This window comes from Sander lucioperca, chromosome 16 (assembly GCF_008315115.2).
Source record: "Sander lucioperca isolate FBNREF2018 chromosome 16, SLUC_FBN_1.2, whole genome shotgun sequence".
Classification (NCBI taxonomy): domain Eukaryota; kingdom Metazoa; phylum Chordata; class Actinopteri; order Perciformes; family Percidae; genus Sander; species Sander lucioperca.
This window is the reverse complement of record NC_050188.1, coordinates 30,284,350-30,300,619: the sequence shown is the minus strand read 5'-3', so window position 1 is coordinate 30,300,619 and position 16,270 is coordinate 30,284,350. Positions and strand designations below refer to the sequence as shown.

The following is a 16,270-nucleotide window of genomic DNA, read 5'->3' as shown; positions in this document are numbered from 1 at the left end:
GTTGCTTCTCAGTAAGCTAGCAAGAGTAGGCTACACAACAGACAACTTCCGTGTAGCCTACTTCAAAATAAAAGCACTTCCTGTGACGTTCGCAGTAAAACTAAATTACTGTTAAATAAGGTTGTGTAGGTTACCTTTTCACAAATCAGCTGTAAATCAAGTACTGTAAATAATGTAAATAGTGAGTTTTAATCACACTATAATTGAACATTTCCTTTAGAGTGTTTTAACCTAAACAACATGAATTTCTTATTGAAGTGCTATAAACAAACATTTTACAACAATGCCATACTTTTGAGTATTTTCATTTTCTCCTACTTGCCTATTATATGTTTTACTTATCTATTTTGTATAGCTTTAGTTACTTTGCATATTTATATTAATTATACAAAATATGAATAATCTATGATGTATTAAAGTGGATAAAGACGAGACTTTATTGATCCGGTGGTGAAATTCACAAGCTAGCTGCCAAATCAAACTTCCCCTGGTATTTTGGTGAAAGTAACTCAAAAGTAATGCAAAAGTAGTGTAACGCATTACAATTCAGAGACAGTAATATTGTAATATAACTAATTACTCTCAAATGACAGTAACTAGTAATCTATAATGTATTACATTTTGGAAGTAACTTGCCCAACACTGACAATAAACATGTTTATGATAATTTTTTGGCAGAATTTATTGGAAAGATTTTCTTTAGAAAGAACTTGTTTCAGTTAGTTTCACTGAAGGAGAAAATAATAGTTTGTAGATATTTAACAATTCACAATGAAAATGTTAAACATTATTACAGATTGTGTATCTTTTAAACACTTTAACCAGTTATAACATATAATGTGTAAACTGGGAATGTGTTTTGGTGAGTTTGTTTGTGTCAAAGTCAGAGAGCCGTGTCTCTCTACAGTGAGAGGTTTTTGTACGGCGGCTCAATGACTTTGTATCACTGTGGAACACGTTCGGTGGAGGAACCAGACTGAATGTTAACTGTAAGTACATTTGACTCCTTTAATCACTCAATTGTTATGTTTGTTCCATTTGAACATCATAATTTGAAAGCCTACTATGTTTCGTCAGATTTTTTAATTCAATATAGTTGCATCAATTCTTGAAGGCTTCAGCGTCGTTAACCCGACAAAAACCACTCTGATGAATAATCTTGTTGCACTAAAACTTTCTAAAGTCTTATCAGTTCGTTATAGAAAACTACTCAGCATTAGTCTGTCTGAAGAGAATATTTGTGAAAGTTATAGTTTTTATAATCTGGCTCAAGAACTCTGCTGATAATCTTTGCTTCAGTGTTTGATGTGAATAAGTATTACTCCATCTTTCTCCCAGAATAATGATTTTTGAAGCTACTCAACATATTTTTGTGAGAATTTCATGAGTTTCAAAAACAAATTAGGTAGTTAATAATGCTCATTTGGATGTTTTCAGTAATGAAGCCTGACTGTTCAGTGATGATTCCTGCTTACATGAACAGAACAAAGAAATATCATTAATGAGGTTTTCGTTTAGGACAAGAAATGTGTAAGAAAGTTCAAACAGTAAAAGCCTCACAATCTCCATCTTATGTGTATTATTATGAACTATTAAACTCTGAAAGTTTAGTAAAAGAGAGGCAGTTTTAACTTTTTATCTTTAGTACTGAAACCTGTCTGTTGTCACGGTTCAGCAGTGATGCCTGTCTGTTGCCATGGTTACTGACCTCAGAGAGGGAAGTGAAACATTTTAAGAACAGTTTGATCCAATCTGAGGAAGACCAGCAGAACTAGTAGCCTCCTCTGCTGCAGCCAAAAGGCTAGAGTTTAGTTGACCTCATATCAACTTTATTAATCTCTCTCTCTCTGCAGTGGGTCGAGCCGTCCCCACCCTGACGGTGCTGCCCCCCTCCAGTGAGGAGCTGCTGAAGGGGAAGGCCACGCTCATGTGCCTGGCCAACAAGGGCTTCCCCTCAGACTGGAGTCTGGCCTGGAAGGTGGACGGCAGCCGCAGCAGCAGCAGCAGCAGCTGGGAGGAGAGCAGGAGCCCCGGGGTGCTGGAGAAGGACGGCAAATACAGCTGGAGCAGCACCCTGAGGCTCCCTGCAGACCAGTGGGAGAAGGTGGGCTCTGTGACCTGTGAGGCCACCCAGGGCTACCAGACTCCACTCTCAGAGACACTGAGGAGAGACCAGTGTTCCCAGTCCTGACCTGACTCACTGGGACTCTGCTACTGGTTTCACTCTGATACTGATCTCAGTCTGCTCTCTGCTACTCTTTCTTTCTCTCTACAGATTCATCACAATTTGAAAGTTCATTTTGTGTTGCTTGCAGTAATGCTGATATTCTCTGTATGTTAAAACAATAAAGACAAATGTATCAACTTAATGTTGTCCGAGCTTATTGATACTAGAATGACTGCCGTCATGTGTTCCTTTCTTAAATGAACATATACAGTATCAGTTAAATCCTGAGAGAGTTTTTCTCTGTAGCATTTCCATTAGATGATTCTTTCAGAAAGAACTGATGAGATGATGTAATGCAGGTCCCATCTGCTCGGTGCAGCCTGACAGTGTTTAGCTGTGGTGTCCTACAGCAGGTATGGAGCTGGTGGGAAAGGATGAAAGTCAAACTCTGGTCAGCACCACTGTTACTGCTCTCCTTGACAAAGTCAATGTGAGAGAAAGTCAACAGATTCTTTGGGTTTTTGCTGTTGCTCCGTGCATATCTTTGTTGTCTTGCTGCTGCTGTTTAGCTCTGCATGTTGAATTAGTTCTTGTGTTTGTTGCTCGTGTTCTGTCGTCGTTTGACACGATGCTTGTGTGCTAGACTGTATGTCATTGATGTTATACTTGCTGTGATTGTATGTAAGTAGTGGAGGTGTTGGAAATGTTTGGATGTTTGCTGTCATCTTTTTAACTGACAATTTGACAATGAAATTGACATTTCTCTTTTAGCCCTTACACCCTCCCTTAAGAGGCTTTGCTTTTTGGAAAGCTGCCATTGTAAATATACATATATATATATATATATATATATATATATATATATATATACATATAAATGACTTGCTTGGATAAATACGGAAGAAAAAAAAATAATTAAAAAACTCAATCAGGTCTGTGTCCACAATGAAACGATTAATGGAAGACGTTTTGGTAACTGTAATGGTACTATTTTTACAAACTATTGGTAATTTATTGTGTGTGTGTGTGTGTGTGTGTGTGTGTGTGTGTGTGTGTCCTCAGTGAAGTGTATCAGTCTCTGCAGTAGCTTCCAGCTGCAGCAGTCAGTTCGGTTTCTGTTCAGTCTGACTGAGGGAGGTTTTTGTACAACGCTTTTTCACTGTGTGAACACATTCTGATTGTTGATATGGTGATAACTCTGACAGTAGTAAACTGCTGCATCTTCAGTCTGGACTCCACTGATGGTCAGAGTGAAGTCAGAGTTTGATCCACTGCCTGTAAAACGATCTGGTATCCCTGATTGTCGAGTGCTAGTACTATAAATGAGCAGTTTAGGAGTTTCTCCATCTCTCTGTTGGTACCAGTATAAACATGGGGGGGAACAATTGTCAACATTCTGACTGGTCCTACAGCTGATGGAGACGGAGCCTCCCAGAGCAGAGCTCACTGCTCCAGGCTGAGTCACTGTGACCTGGCCTCTGGACTCTGAGGATACAGAGACAAAAACATAAAGCGGCGTCACGGTTTAGTCGTCTTCATTTCAGAGGGACGGATGTTGATAGAGGAGAGGAGTTTGATTCTCTGGACTTTACCTGTGAAGCAGCAGCAGAGGAGAGTCCAGATGAGGACGGAGATCAAAGTCATGTTTTTGATGAGGAGGATTTCTGTGTCTTCTGTTGTCATGAAGGACAGCTGTCAGTCATCCAGTGTTCAACTCTCAGGACTATAAACTCTCCCAGAGCACTGGAGCATGGTGCTGCTGATGCAAAGTGGCTCTATATGGAAATGCTCTGACTGACTCCAACAGGGACAGGGTGTTTCCTCTTCAGTGCTGAGAACACTGACTTCATAAATTATTCATGATATAATGCATAAAGAAATTGAGAAATTGGATTGTTTTTCTTTTGAATTACTAAAACCTATTAAACTACATAGTCTTCATCACACAGCCAATGTGCATTTGTGTTCTCATTTGAGATCCATACACACAATTACTGGTGTGAAATGTAGAAATTAAAATGCAAAACGACAGATTCTACCAACAAGGATCTGTGTACTTGTTTTATTGATGTAAAATCTTTTTTTCAGGGTTGACAGAGAATGAGAGAACACTTGTTTGAGTATGTCGACATTTCAGTAATCAGCCCTAATGCAGAACATCTGTTTCCCTCAAACAAGCCCTGACAAACATGAACAATGTGACACAGAAGAACAAGTCATTATGATTAATGACCTTTCTCACTCTTTGTCACAAAGACTTTAAAATGATTCTTGGTATAACATGTGATGTCATGTCTTATAGAAAACCTTTGACTTGTTTTGAATATTCAAATTTATATTTTTTTGTGTAGTGGCACTGTCCATAACTGCCACATCACAGTGGGTTTGATAGGGTCTATTTCTTTGATAGAAAGTAGTTCTGGTAAAAACTGTTGATAGTGAAGTCTGTGGAGTTTCTAAAATAACCAGGGGTCTCATTTATAAACGTAGCGTATGCACAAAACTGGGCTGAAAATGTGCGTACGCCACTTCCCACGCAAAGGTTGTGATTTATAAAAAACAAAATTGACGGCAGAATGTGCAGAATGTGACCCATGTGTTACTCGTAATATTTTCAAATTTTGATGCCTCACGCACATTTTTTCACTCCATATCATCCACGTTACCATGAAGATTAAATCCAGCAGTGCTATTTGTGCTTGTACTGAGTGCTAAGTGTTCCATAAACACCTCCAACTCAAATCTTAAATAAAAATGTTTTCTTAATGTGTAATCGGCACTGTCTCACCGTCACATTGTCCGCTACAGAGCACAGGAGGAGGAGATGGCCCGACTGCATGGAATACAGGATAGCATCAAATACCCTAGCATTAGATAACTGCAGAACACAGTGTTAATAACTAAATATCAGTCTATAAAACTGTGCATATATCATCAAATGACAAAGTCTGAAAATACAGCCGTAAAGCTCTCACGCAATTGTTACCCTTAATGTCCTCGTTATCGGTCAGAACTTTAATACTGTTCGTAACAAAACCTGCATGAAGAAAAGTGTGTTTGCCTATTAGACTTTCGTCTTTAAATTGTATCTCGGGGTGGGGGATACCACAAGTTGATGCTGTGATTTTGGCAAGGTGTTAACAATCGCAAATAGTTGTAAACATATAAATACTTTCATGCGTAATGCTGCATGATGGCACTGCTGGCACTGCAGGAGGACTACGGTGATGGAAGAATCAGGAGAGAAAGAGACTTTAGGGACCATGATGATGACTGGCTAATATGCTGATTTAGATTCCCTAAAGCTGAGCTCTTGGATCTATGTACTGAATTGGGTCCAGTAGAGAGGACAACGCGCCGGAACGGTGCCATCCCGGTCCAAATACAGGTCCTCGCCACTCTGGGGGCCACCGGCTGTTTCCAGAGGGAAAAGTCAGATAGCTAAGTGTTTTTTTTTATAAATATTACAATCTTCAACTTTATGAGTAAGGTTTGTTTGGATATAATATATAGTTCTGTTAAATGTTATCATATAGGTCTGGTATATCGAAGCTGTCCGCGGTAATGCCTGCCATTTTGTAAGGTATTATTAATATAGGTTGTCTATAAATCAGGTTTCCCTACACTGTGCGAGAACAGGCCAAAATTATACTTCAATTTACAGCAATTCACCAGCGTCTGAGTAGTGTTTTGCTTTTTCCCAGCCAGTCGTCATGATTCGGTGTCACAAAAGAACAACTGCCAGGGTCATTAACATACTGATCAGCATTCATGAGGAGCTTTGCATTGACTATTTATGGTTAAAAATGGGCATGTTCAGGGTGGGATAAGAGGCTGATTCACGTATGCACACTTGTAGGTAATCTGTGATTTATAAAAGGAACATTGCTTACAGATGTGCGTACACACGGTTTTATAAATCTGAATTTTTTTTGGCGTACGCCATGTTTGGCTTTCGGGCGTACGTACACTTTTAGTAAGGATCCTTACTATCATAAGTGTCGGTACATAAAAACAGAATTATCTGCACGGCTCCACACATATGAGCAGGTCAGAATATATGTTCTGGAGTTCTTGTAGTTTGGATGAAGTGTTTAAATGCGTGTGTCTTTTATTTCTCTTGGTAAGAGCATTTACTGAAGTAAAATATTTTCATGAACTCCAAACTGTGGATTGAACTTTTCTGTACATGTAAAAGAGGAGTGAGTGGAGCAAGAAAAGCTGCTGCTGATTTGATGACGTGTGACTCTGAGATGAGAAGTCTGAGATGACCAGATGATGCATTTCTTGATGGAAGAAACCAGGAGTTCAATTTACAATGAAATAAATCATGGAGGTACAAGATCTCCACTGTTACTATTGTCTACTCAATCTTTGGAAATACAACTGTAGTGATGTGAATTTAACTTCTGATTATCAACACAGAAAGAGAACTCTGTAGTCTTTACTATCAAACAAGTGTGTGTGTGTGTGTGTGTGTGTGTGTGTGTGTGTGTGTGTGTGTGTGTGTGTGTGTGTCCTCAGTGAAGTGTATCAGTCTCTGCAGTAGCTTCCAGCTGCAGCAGTCAGTTCAGTTTCTGTTCAGTCTGACTGAGGGAGGTTTTTGTACGACGCTTTTTCACTGTGTGAACACATGCTGACTGTTGATATAGTGATAACTCTGACAGTAGTAAACTGCTGCATCTTCAGTCTGGACTCCACTGATGGTCAGAGTGAAGTCAGAGTTTGATCCACTGCCTGTAAAACGATCTGGAATCCCTGATTCTCTCTCAGTAGCATCGTAAATGAGCAGTTTAAGAGTTTCTCCATCTCTCTGTTGGTACCAGGCTAACCTGTCAGAAAGAAAAACATCCTGACTGGTCCTACAGCTGATGGAGACGGAGCCTCCCAGAGCAGAGCTCACTGCTCCAGGCTGAGTCACTGTGACCTGGCCTCTGGACTCTGAGGATACAGAGACAAAAACATAAAGCAGCGTCACGGTTTAGTCGTCTTCATTTCAGAGGGACGGATGTTGATAGAGGAGAGGAGTTTGATTCTCTGGACTTTACCTGTGAAGCAGCAGCAGAGGAGAGTCCAGATGAGGACGGAGATCAAAGTCATGTTTTTGATGAGGAGGATTTCTGTGTCTTCTGTTGTCATGAAGGACAGCTGTCAGTCATCCAGTGTTCAACTCTCAGGACTATAAACTCTCCCAGAGCACTGGAGCATGGTGCTGCTGATGCAAAGTGGCTCTCTATGGAAATGCTCTGACTGACTCCAACAGGGACTTGGATTACTCTGATGATGCTGTTCATCAATGGATCAATCACTTTATCAGAGTATAGTAAATGTTAGATTTAGGGTCCCATGGACCTGCTGGAACATTTACAAGAAGTATTTTATTCTCTATGCCATACAGCCATTGAACACATAATTACTGCATCAGGGAACACTTGTTGTTTTATAAGATTTGCTTTCTTGTATTATTTATATAACTTATCTGCTGCTACCTGCCCATTTACACTATTGTATATTGTATTCTGTATATTATATGTTTTTAATGGTGTGCTGTGTTATGTGCATTGTATTTACCTTTGCTGTACATTGGGAGAAGCCAAACACAAATTTCCACTGAGGTGGACAATAAAGTCAATCTAATCTAATGTCTTCTGTCTTATTTAAATTAATTGCAAGAGAAGAAATTACGGACATTTAACATGTACCAAGAACATGCATTAAGGAAATCTGCAGCACTGTCTTATTGTCAGATTTCTTTTTATTTGACAACATTTTACAAACAGCCTCATTTTGGTGAGTTTGTTTGTGTCAAAGTCAGAGAGCCGTGTCTCTCTACAGTGAGAGGTTTTTGTACGGCGGCTCAATGACTTTGTATCACTGTGGTGGACTTTTGGTGGAGGAACCAGACTGAATGTTGGAAGTAAGTCAAACTTTTAAGAAACTATTATTTCAGGAGCTATTTTTCTTCCTTTACTTTCTGCACTCTTACCTTTCCATATTTGTGAAATATTAATCCATAAGTTTTACAGAAATATTTTACTCTAAGAGACAAAAGTTTGCTGTTGATATAGAAAAAAACAAACGTTCATTGTTCATTGTAAAGACAATGAAAAATTAAGTCAGAGGATAAATCATTATTTCCAACTTTAATGGTAAAGTAGCATCTTGAGGGCTTGTAGGTTTAGTTGAGTCTGACAAAGTCAGAGAGCCGTGTCTCTCTACAGTGAGAGGTTTTTGTACGGCGGCTCAATGACTTTGTATCACTGTGGTACACGTTCGGTGGAGGAACCAGACTGAATGTTGGAAGTAAGTTTCTGCACAAATACTAAAAACTATATTGTAAATTTTGTAAAGTAAAGTTTTAAATTCTGTTTACAGTCGATAAAATATATATGTATTCACGTTTTTATTTCTCCTCCTTTATCGTGGAGACTAACTCAGAGCAGCTTCACTAAACATTTCTTTACACATTTCTGTCAAACTGAATTTTAAATGACTTGAAGTGTGGAAAATATAAAACTGAAAAACTGTTCTACAAGATTCTTTTTTAATTTTCCACATCAATGATAACTGTTTAAAGCAAATGAAGATTCAGATATTCAAACAATTGAACAGAGCAAAGATAAAGATCGGTATTTGAAAATGTGCAACATCTCTTTACTGTGTCATGTATTGTTTCAAAGTTTGAAAACTATTTGAACAGTTTGGTAATGATGATCAAAATCACATGAAGAACATTTGATGTTGTCAGCTCATTTTCTGGATTTGTTTCTATTACACTAAATACTTTAAAGTCATGTATAGTTAGGTTGTTGATGATCTGTTTTGGAGGTTTAAACATTTGTCCAAAAGTTGACATTTTATTTCCAGTGTATAGTTTGATATATATCAGCTCATTGTGTAGATGATTCTCTCTGTGCTGATTTACATGAGAGGCTTCTTAAAGGGAAGTGAAACAATGTGTGAGTGAGTGACTGGTGGAGCAGAAAAACCATCTGACAGAAACTCCTTAAAGGAGAAAACCAACTCTCACACAGTAAAGGTGTCCAAGTGGCTGCTGGTTGATTGACAACTGTGTGGTCCCTGTCCTCTAATCTGATTGGTGTCTCCTAGGTGATGTCCGTCCCACCCTGACGGTGCTGCCCCCCTCCAGTGTGGAGCTGCTGAAGGGGAAGGCCACGCTCATGTGCCTGGCCAACAAGGGCTTCCCCTCAGACTGGAGTCTGGCCTGGAAGGTGGACGGCAGCAGCAGCAGCAGCAGCAGCAGCTGGGAGGAGAGCAGGAGCCCCGGGGTGCTGGAGAAGGACGGCAAATACAGCTGGAGCAGCACCCTGAGGCTCCCTGCAGACCAGTGGGAGAAGGTGGGCTCTGTGACCTGTGAGGCCACCCAGGGCTCCCAGACTCCACTCTCAGAGACACTGAGGAGAGACCAGTGTTCCCAGTCCTGACCTGACTCACTGGGACTCTGCTACTGGTTTCACTCTGATACTGATCTCAGTCTGCTCTCTGCTACTCTCTCTCTCTCTCTCTCTCGCTCTCTCTCTCTCTCTCTCTCTCTCTCTCTCTCTCTCTCTCTCTCTCTCTCTCTCTCTCTCTCTCTTTCTGGCATCAGACCAATTTAACAGTATTCAGCTTGAAATAACAATGTTTTATTTGCTGTAATAATTCTTATGCTGTTAATGCTGTAAGACAATAAAACATGATTCATATACAAAAGTCTGCATCTTTATTTAACAGTTTCCTTCTCCTATATGTTTAGATATGGAAGTTTATAAAAAATAAATCTTTATTTCAGACTCACAAGTAGGTCCATAACAAGAGATATTTAAAAAATATATATAAAAATATACATACAAACTACAACACATCTGTCATTTTAAGGATTTGTGTGTAAGCGGTCATGCCAGTGTTTTCTGAGTTTAGATGACATAACTCATATCTCAGTAAGATTTATGGTGATGGTTTCATTAATAAACTCCAGGATTACATCAGAACTCTTTGAGGCTGACCTGACAGTTTCTCTGTTTAACATTATTATCTGAATTCAGGTATGAACATGGTGTGAATGGGTGGATGAAAGGAGGACATTTTTATGAAATTATTTTAAAATGTAGTCTTTGTTATGCAATACAGTTGTTAGAATGCATGAATATCTTCACCTGAGATTTAAATGAAAATGGTTTTAGAGTTTGAAATGAATACCTCAATAATAATAAAAACAAAAAATGTATGAAAATAACAAAAGTCTACATGAAGGTGCATTGAATGTACATCAAATACTAAACCTTAAATCAAATGTATGAAACTTAATATAAACTGATGGAAACAGTCTTACTGTAATACATTATTTTTACTGTTTCACTGAAAGGAGTCTTAGCTTGTTGGACAACTCTTGATGTGTTTCAATAAAATATAACTTTAAACCCTTTAATTAGTTTAATTCTAATTATTATAGTTATGTTTTGATTCAGAATGATTTCATCCAATTTAACATTTAAGATAATTGTTGAAAAACTCAATTGTTGTAAAAAATAATCTGTCAAAAGACTGAAAAAAAAGATATGGCATTATCTGAATAACTATAAATTATTATGTCAATATTTCACCACTAGTATTACCCTGTCTCATTAACTGAGAATTAATCTAATTTACTCAACGCTCATTGGACCTGACTTTGAGGGCACTGTTTAAAAACCTGCCAGAACAAACATATCAATAAAATTACTTAATTTTTGAAATTCTATATGTGCATGATTGTGTTGCACTTTTCTTGTTCTTGTATTTGTTATACTGTATTAATACGCATGTCTAGTGTTGTAGTTTCTGTTCAGCTGTTGAGTCAGATCAGTTCCTCTCCAGCTGAGGAGGTTTTTGTACGACGTTGTATCACTGTGTGAACGGAGAACTGCTACTCTGCTGACAATAATAATCTCCTGCATCTTCAGTCTGAACTCCACTGATGGTCAGAGTGAAGTCAGTTCCAGATCCACTTCCACTGAAACGGTCGGAAACTCCAGACTGACGAGTTGTAGCATAGCTAATTAAGAGTTTAGGAGATTCTCCAGGTTTCTGAAGGTACCAGTGAATGCTGGTACTAATTCCTGAACTGGCTTTACATCTGATAGAGACAGACTGTCCTGGAGCAACAGACTGAGATCCAGGAGACTGAGTCAGGATGATTTCTCCTGATGAACCTGGAAAACATGAAAAAGAGCAGAAGGGTTATTGAGACAAATCCAGCTTGGAGAAAGATGATCAACATCCAAACAGAAGAGTCTCATTTCTTTAACATGGAGAAGAGATGGAAGAAGGTAAATGCTGCTTGTTCCAGTGTTTCTCCATCATAGCAGAACATCATTGAGGTGAACCTGGTTGCATCCTGAAGCAAAGTTTTCAGAAGAGTGTCTCACCCTGAACAAGGAGCCCCAGGGTGGCCAGCAATAGAAACAGTGACATCATCATCATGCTGCCGGCGTGTCAGTGTCTCTGAAAGTCCTGGACAGTCACTGATCAACACTGGCCTCTTAACGGCTGGGAGCAGAGAGGCAGGACACATATGCAAACACACAGAGTCAGTGAACTGTAGCTGTCCTCAACATGTCATGCTGTTTCCCCTTTTACTTTGACTAATTAAATGTTTCACTACATAATGGGCTACGGATGAATGGTCAAATCTTGTCATAAAAACTTCATTTAGTTTCCACCAAGCAAGTACAGAAAGTCAATTCTGTTTGTGGGTATTATTACATCTAGAGTTAGTTTTTTACTACAGGTGGTTAACGAGGTACCAGATATCTATTCAATACACTCCTGAGTGTGGGATGACAGGATTCATAGCAGGAAATTGGTTGTGATAATGTTTATTCATTCTGCAGATAATCATTTAGTGGATGATTGAGACAATGGATTCTGTTTTAGAGATTTCTTTTAGCCAGGGAATCTACTTTAATTTAAATACTTAATTTAAGTTTGGTAAAAAGGTGAACTCCAAAGTCTATAATTGATACTTTATAAAAATTGAAAAGGGGAGAACAGACAGACAGAAGAGTTGCTTTAATGACTGATCACATGATGGACATAAAGAAGAGAACATGTTTTGTCATGTAAAATTGAGAAATCATCGGCGTACAGGCTGTTTGATGGTGGTGTCACTCTGAAAAGATGCTTGAAATGCATTTCCTATTAATTATTACATTTCAGTTAATACAGTTTTCCTATGATTCTGTTGACCTTGTTGACTTTTGACTTATTCATTGTTAAACTTTGGCCCACTATGCCTCGAGCTAAGATGAGGATGATCATTTCTACATTTCTTTCATCTATTTAGACTGTTGTTACTCCATTTCTACTTGTCTTTCACGTCCATGAACCACTAACAACAGGTCCAGAGGGTTGTTCAGAGGCTTTTTACCAGGTCCTTGAAGAGATCGCATATCACATCTGTCTCGATTTTTTTCACAGGCTCCCGAGTAAATTAAGAATCAATTTCAAGATACCTGTTATCAGTTTTAGAGCCCTACATGGTCAGGCACCCTCCAATATCAATGAAATTATACAGGCCTATATAAAGAGGAGGTCCTAAAAGTCTCGATCAGGGTCTCACTACAGACTTATAAGTGAAGTTGACTGTGGCTCTGAAGTCAGGAGTTTTGATCTTTGGGAGTCTCTCCAGTTGGACTTAAATGGACACTGTGAAAACCTTTGATAGGGAACAAATGGTTTAGTGTGGCTTTTGTAGTTTAGTATTTTTTAATTGTGTATTGCTTTTATGTTTTATTGAAAAGCTTATTTGAAGTGTTTTACAAGAATATTCCCTTACTTCCAAAATGAAAGCTCTACTTTTAGTGGCGATGAAGGAAATTCATGGTTAAAAAAGAAGTGTGTGTGTGTGTGTGTGTGTGTGTGTGTGTGTCCTCAGTGAAGTGTATCAGTCTCTGCAGTAGCTTCCAGCTGCAGCAGTCAGTTCAGTTTCTGTTCAGTCTGACTGAGGGAGGTTTTTGTACGACGCTTTTTCACTGTGTGAACACATACTGGCTGTTGGGATAGTGAACACTCTGACAGTAGTAAACTGCTGCATCTTCAGTCTGGACTCCACTGATGGTCAGAGTGAAGTCAGAGTTTGATCCACTGCCTGTAAAACGATCTGGAATCCCTGATTGTCGTCTGCTAGCATAGTAAATGAGCAGTTTAGGAGTTTCTCCATCTCTCTGTTGGTACCAGGCTAAACCGAGTGGGCTCCCACCATAAACAGCCTGACTGGTCCTACAGCTGATGGAGACGGAGCCTCCCAGAGCAGAGCTCACTGCTCCAGGCTGAGTCACTGTGACTGGCCTCTGGACTCTGAGGATACAGAGACAAAAACATAAAGCAGCGTCACGGTTTAGTCGTCTTCATTTCAGAGGGACGGATGTTGATAGAGGAGAGGAGTTTGATTCTCTGGACTTTACCTGTGAAGCAGCAGCAGAGGAGAGTCCAGATGAGGACGGAGATCAAAGTCATGTTTTTGATGAGGAGGATTTCTGTGTCTTCTGTTGTCATGAAGGACAGCTGTCAGTCATCCAGTGTTCAACTCTCAGGACTATAAACTCTCCCAGAGCACTGGAGCATGGTGCTGCTGATGCAAAGTGGCTCTCTATGGAAATGCTCTGACTGACTCCAACAGAGACAGGGTGTTTGACGTACAACACTTATTGTGGAAACATGTTAAAGAAAGGTTAAGACCAGAAATGTTTGACATTGACTAACATACCAACACTTTTAAAGGTGTGCAGGTTTAAATGCATTTTGTTATTTTTCATTAAAATGTTATCAGTGCTTTGTAAAGAGAGTAAAGCCACTTTTCAGCTGGGATGACGAGTCATGGTAAAAAATAAAATTGTTTTGAGAAGGATGGAAATTCTTCTATTTTTAAATGTCAGCCATACATATATAAACAAAAAGGATTCGGTTTCTCCATCATGCATTTATACATGATAGAAAAATTGTGCAATTGTAATAATAGTTTTGTAAGTTTAGAAACATTAGTTTAGTGGATTCCAACAAGGGTGAAATATCAAGTCAGTCAGTAAAGGTTTAGAAAACAAGAAAAAAAAGATATAGATATGTAGATATATATACACACATATGAATGACAAATCAACAACAGACCCAGATTTCAAAAGGCAATTGACAGAGGGAGAGAAGCCCAGATCATCCTCCAGTCTGTTCCACTAAAACACATCTGTCCAGATGTGGTAATCTACAAGAGAATCAACCCACTGGTTTCTATTCAACATGTGTATCAGTGATGCTGGGATTGAAACAGACTTTGTTTTACTTGTTGATCAGAGATCTGTGCACGGTGCTCAGGAGGGATCTGATGAGCTGTCTGATCATTTACAATTGTTAAGGAGGGGATTATACACACACGTGGTAATTTCTACTTCTACATTAACTCAATAACGAATGAGGGAACGGATTATTTTAGGAGCATGGTCTAGTAATACAAATTAATGATTAATGATGAAATACAAGGTGATGATACATTTGAGGGAAACCAATAATAACATGTTACAAACTAAATAATTTGAGTAAAGTTTGTCCTGATATGTGATGATATGATGTGATATGTTCTACAGCTGAAGAGCATTAAGAAAATAAAACAGACGCTCTTCATCCCCATCATAAACATAACACTTTCATATTCAACAAACAGCAGCACTTTGCAGGCGTTTCACCTGCACTCACAGGGAAAAGGCACAAACAGCTGTCTGCTTGCATCGTTCACTGCTGCTTACTGTCATATAACTGCTGACCGATGTTTTAACGGTGAACAGTGGGGTGATTTTGACTGCTGTCATTTTAAGAACAAAATCGAGATTTATAGCTGATAATTATTAAATCAAATATGCCTAGATTGGTCTTTATCTCGATCCTCTGTAGTTGAGTTGAAGACACACCTGCACACATACCGTATGTGTATCAGCTGTATCCCAGTGTGAGTCACATTATAATGTTTGAATGAAACATTATAACATAACATTAACCTGGTTATTCATGATTCTTACAAAGTGGTGTGAGTAAATGAACTGTGGTGGAGCAAAATAAGTGGCAGCTTTAATAACAGTGAGAGTCAGGCCCCAATAGAGAGAGAGTTTGCCTGTAGTCTTCTCTCATTATCAGGTTTATTGCTGAGTGGGCAGTGCTTTTTTCCCCATTTTTTTGTACCCATCTAATGCACCCTTTCCAGGTCAGTGAAGAACTTTTAATTGTAGATTGGGCCTATGAAATTAGACATCCCACTGCTTAGTCTTGGTGACAAAACATCAGCCATATTTTTTTCAGATTGCAAATTAGTTGAAGAAAGTGGTTGTGTTAGTTACATACCTAACACTTAACACAATCCCCTCAATTGACCTAAACAGTCCGTTACACTGGGTAAGGTAATGTTTTTGAAAAATTCCAATTACCATAGAAAAATGGTGCAATTGTAATAATAGTTTTGTAAGATAGTAACATTAGTTTAGTGGATTCCAACAAGGGTGAAATATCAAGTCAGTCAGTAAAGGTTTAAAAAAACAAGAAAAAAAAAAGATATAGATATGTAGATATATATACACACATATGAATGACAAATCAACAACAGACCCAGATTTTAAAAGGTAAGAGACAGAGGGAGAGAAGCCCAGATCATCCTCCAGTCTGTTCCACTAAAACACATCTGTCCAGATGTGGTAATCTACAAGAGAATCAACCCACTGGTTTCTATTCAACATGTGTATCAGTGATGCTGGGATTGAAACAGACTTTGTTTTACTTGTTGATCAGAGATCTGTGCACGGTGCTCAGGAGGGATCTGATGAGCTGTCTGATCATTTACAAATGTTAAGGAGGGGATTTCTAGATTTCATATATTCAGGGAAGTCCCTCACTGTGATTATGCGCCTGCATTACAAAGTGTGCAATAGACTTTTCTGTACATTTAAGAGGGAAGTGATAGGAACCAGAAAACATGTTTTAATATCTGATACAATAATGGCCTATAAGAAAGAAAACTAACGGTATTATAATCAAATGTAATCTGCATACAAACAGATTTTGTGGTTGTGGACTCTGAACATATGCCTG

General features: G+C 38.7%; 3 gene segments (V, D, J or C); 2 read left to right on the top strand and 1 right to left on the bottom strand.

Annotated features, from left to right (window-relative positions):
* Window positions 1-837: 837 nt before the first annotated feature.
* On the top strand, window positions 838-2,191 carry LOC118492953. The segment is given in 2 exon segments: window positions 838-862; window positions 1,854-2,191. Coding segments are annotated over 2 exon segments (363 nt in total).
* Window positions 948-9,730, top strand: LOC116046433. The segment is given in 3 exon segments: window positions 948-989; window positions 1,854-1,918; window positions 9,340-9,730. A coding segment is annotated over 1 exon segment (264 nt).
* A 1,305-nt stretch (window positions 9,731-11,035) lies between these two features.
* LOC116046428 lies at window positions 11,036-11,666 on the bottom strand. The segment is given in 2 exon segments: window positions 11,036-11,358; window positions 11,575-11,666. Coding segments are annotated over 2 exon segments (363 nt in total).
* Between the last annotated feature and the right edge of the window lie 4,604 nt (window positions 11,667-16,270).